The sequence below is a fragment of the Gymnodraco acuticeps genome, unplaced genomic scaffold (genome assembly GCF_902827175.1).
Source record: "Gymnodraco acuticeps unplaced genomic scaffold, fGymAcu1.1, whole genome shotgun sequence".
Classification (NCBI taxonomy): domain Eukaryota; kingdom Metazoa; phylum Chordata; class Actinopteri; order Perciformes; family Bathydraconidae; genus Gymnodraco; species Gymnodraco acuticeps.
In genome coordinates this window covers 1073964-1077312 of record NW_022990583.1, presented here as the reverse complement: position 1 = coordinate 1077312, position 3349 = coordinate 1073964, and the positions used below count along the sequence as shown (strand labels likewise).

Genomic DNA, 3349 nt, shown 5'->3' with positions numbered 1-3349 from the left:
GCGAGATGGGAGGGAGGGAGGGGGGGTGGGGGGGGGGTCGCGCGCAATGATACATGGGAAAGTGAGTTTTTACATCGAGGCTCCAATAAGAGGGGTGGGTTGACCTCTAGTGGTGATTGTTGTTCAGATTTCCATTCAGAAATGTGTATATTTCACATATCAGATTATGTCACTTCACTACACAAATATTTCTATTTGAGGAATTGCATGTTGATTAATGACATTAAGACATAATGTTTGTATTGCAACTTTTCTAAAAACAATATCTTTATAAAAACCTTCTCGTGGATTTAAGACAAGTCTATCGACACTGTTGTGTATTTTGGTTATTTATTTTCTTGCAGTCTACATGGTTTAACCAGCCCAAGCCTTCAAAATTCACCAGCATATGAAAACAGAGTGAGTGCCTAAGCCTTAAAGAACCGATGAGTTAATTAAATACATCAACCCAGTTTCAACAAAGGGGGCTATATGAACTTTCAAGAATCAAATAGCTAATACATTTTGGATTGCTGAAAATCAACTATTCAGTATTGAAGATGATTTAGAAATGTCATTTGTTTATTTAAAAGTGTTCCTATGATAGTAAACTTTAAAAAGAAGGCCACACTTTAAATTAAATATGAATGCAATGGTAACATTGACATGGCCTATACTTGCAAGGATAGCTTAGTCTTAATTGACCATGGCAGTATAACAATAACAACCCTCTGACAGAGGGAATGGGATAGACGCAGAGAATTAGAGTGAACAAGTGGGTTTTAAAGACATTGCAACACAGCAGATGGCAGTGTGCATCTGTATTGTCACCAGAAGAAGCTGATGATGAAAAAGAAAAGGAAGCATGCAATACAATGAATGAGGAAGATTTAAAAAAGTTAAGTAATCATCTTTACATTAATAAATAAAAACGTTATTTATTGAATAATAAGACGTCATCATTGTGTACAAACACAAAAAGGGTCTATTGAATTTATTTTACGATCGAGATGACCAGATTGTACAGTAGGTGGCGGTATACAGAAGAGTTAAGCAGAGACTTGACTAAAACGAAAAAACAAAGAAGAAGAAGAAGAATGCGCATCAGAAGAAGAAAGAGGAAGTGTTTGGTTGTTCCTATTTAGTTAAGTAGCGACGATTCTCTGGCTTTTTTGGCCTTACAAATATCAGGTAAATAATCACACAAAAGTACAACATTCTAGTCACATGTAAATCTTTTTTAAATGACATTGTCCAGAACCTTGAGAGCGATGTAAGTTACTGCTACTGTTTGCAACAGTCGGAACTACATAATGCTACATTGCTCAGCTAATGCTAACGGTAGCCTTGGGTGAAGTCATGTGACAAACAATGCAATCCATGTCAGCATACTGCTTTATTGTTTCAATGTTATACAATTGTGTAAAGATCATTTAGCTCTTATCATGTATTTCAAAGTAGACGATCTTGTTTTCAAAATGACCAGTATCATATTTTAACTAAAGTATTCCCGTCTTTCTGGTTCTGCACTCTAACTATTTTTTCCCCTGATTTAGAATCCACACAATTTCACCATGAACCTGGAACGAGTGCCCAATGAGGAGAAACTCGGCCTATGCCGCAAATATTATTTAGGTAAGAATACATAAACATGAATGCCAGGACCGGAGAAGTGTCGATGTCGATCTTCATTGTTACATGCTATACATGCCTCAATACGTTCAAAATGTCACTCGATTCTAAGCATGAGCATTTAAGCACATTTTTGTAAATATTAAGTGGTAATATGCCGTTGTATTGTCATTGATGTTGTTTTTTCCATCTTCTTCTTCTCAGCTGGCTTTGCTTTTCTACCATTCTTGTGGCTGGTGAATGTTGTTTGGTTCTTTAAAGAGGCATTTTTAAAGCCTGTGTACACTGAACAGCTCCAGATCCAAACATGTAAGTATCAGAACCACTACTTTAAAACCTGAGGATTATTCATTCATTACATATAGTTAGGACCTCCAGTAAAACCCCAGAGTACGTTTTCTTACCTAATTGTTTACACACAATTTACACTGTGTGCATTTTTGTTCTATCTTGGTCAAATTGAAAGAATAAAGTCACGTTATATTTTCAGGTCTGTTAATCATGATGAGATGGGATGACTGTCAAAAGAATATTTCATATTTTATTTAAAAATGTAATTTATTATTGTATCCACATAGATGAGATCTTAAATTACTAAGAACATATGGATTTCTTTACAGTGGAACTCTTTAAAAACACTTGACGCAATGTGTGATATAATAAGTTATTATATATTGTTGAAATAATTGCTATCCTTAATTGTAAGCCTATTAAGTAAAACATAATATGCATAACGTTACATTTACATTTGAGTTTTGTTCAAATCAGCAATTATGACAGTGAATGCCTTTGTAGTTTTTTTTATTGAGAAATTGAATATTTGCCAAACTTGAACTGGTAACCCTGTTGATATATAACAGTTTTCATTTTGAAGTAATATTTGCAATTTCCTGAGAATTGTTTTATTAAAGACAATTTAAGGCAAACTTCTGCATGAAATGACATACCTGTCACTTGTGTGTTTTTCCTCTAGATGTGAAGCGGTCAGGACTGGGGCTGCTGTTTTGGGTCACAGTGCTCACCACGTGGATTACAATTTTCCAGCACTACAGAGCAGAGTGGGGGGAGGTGGGAGATTACCTGTCCTTTACAATTCCTCTGGGCATTCCTTAAAACATTTTTGTCAAATAACTAATGATCCATTATAATGGACCAAGGAATTTTCTCTTCTTTAACAGTGAAATATTCTGATGATTTGTCTGGTCTCCGGAGAGAGATGTAATGGCTGAATCATGTTAACAAAATCAATCCAACTATGTCTTTAAAATATAAATACCGTAGGATTCAAAGTCAGTTTTTTGTGCTTGCCAGGCATTTGACAACATTCTTTGGGTTATTTTTTTCAAGTGAGCTCACTAATATCTTTTCTTGTTTTATAGTGGAGTTTAATGTCTGTGTGTGTTTGTGAAACCCAAACAATTTTTACTTGTGTATGAAATGATAAATAAAAACAAAAGTCCATAATGCCTCCAACCTCCAATACCATATATAATACCATATACTGTATTTGTTAGACCTTCATTATCATATTGGAATATCATTATTCTTCTGGGATCTATTATGGACTTAATGTTGGGGGACTCATCATGAGCTATTATCTCCTTATATACTCCCAATGTTTTGCATTGTTACGGAAGGCTCCTAAAGTCTGGCGCCTGTTGTGAAACCCAATAACTTAATCTCTCCAAATGTCGCCACTTCCCTGTCATCCTATGTGAGTCATAACATGATCGGGGCC

The 3349-nt window shown here is 35.2% G+C and overlaps 1 protein-coding gene across 1 annotated transcript; it reads left to right on the top strand.

The window, feature by feature from the left end:
- The first annotated feature begins 1039 nt into the window (after positions 1-1039).
- On the top strand, positions 1040-3072 carry psenen (presenilin enhancer, gamma-secretase subunit). The gene is made up of 4 exons (XM_034228146.1): positions 1040-1170; positions 1536-1614; positions 1816-1920; positions 2585-3072. The coding sequence occupies exons 2-4, from the start codon at positions 1554-1556 to the stop codon at positions 2722-2724; spliced, it is 306 nt and encodes a 101-aa protein (XP_034084037.1). The 5' UTR covers positions 1040-1170; positions 1536-1553; the 3' UTR covers positions 2725-3072.
- The last annotated feature ends 277 nt before the right edge of the window (positions 3073-3349 follow it).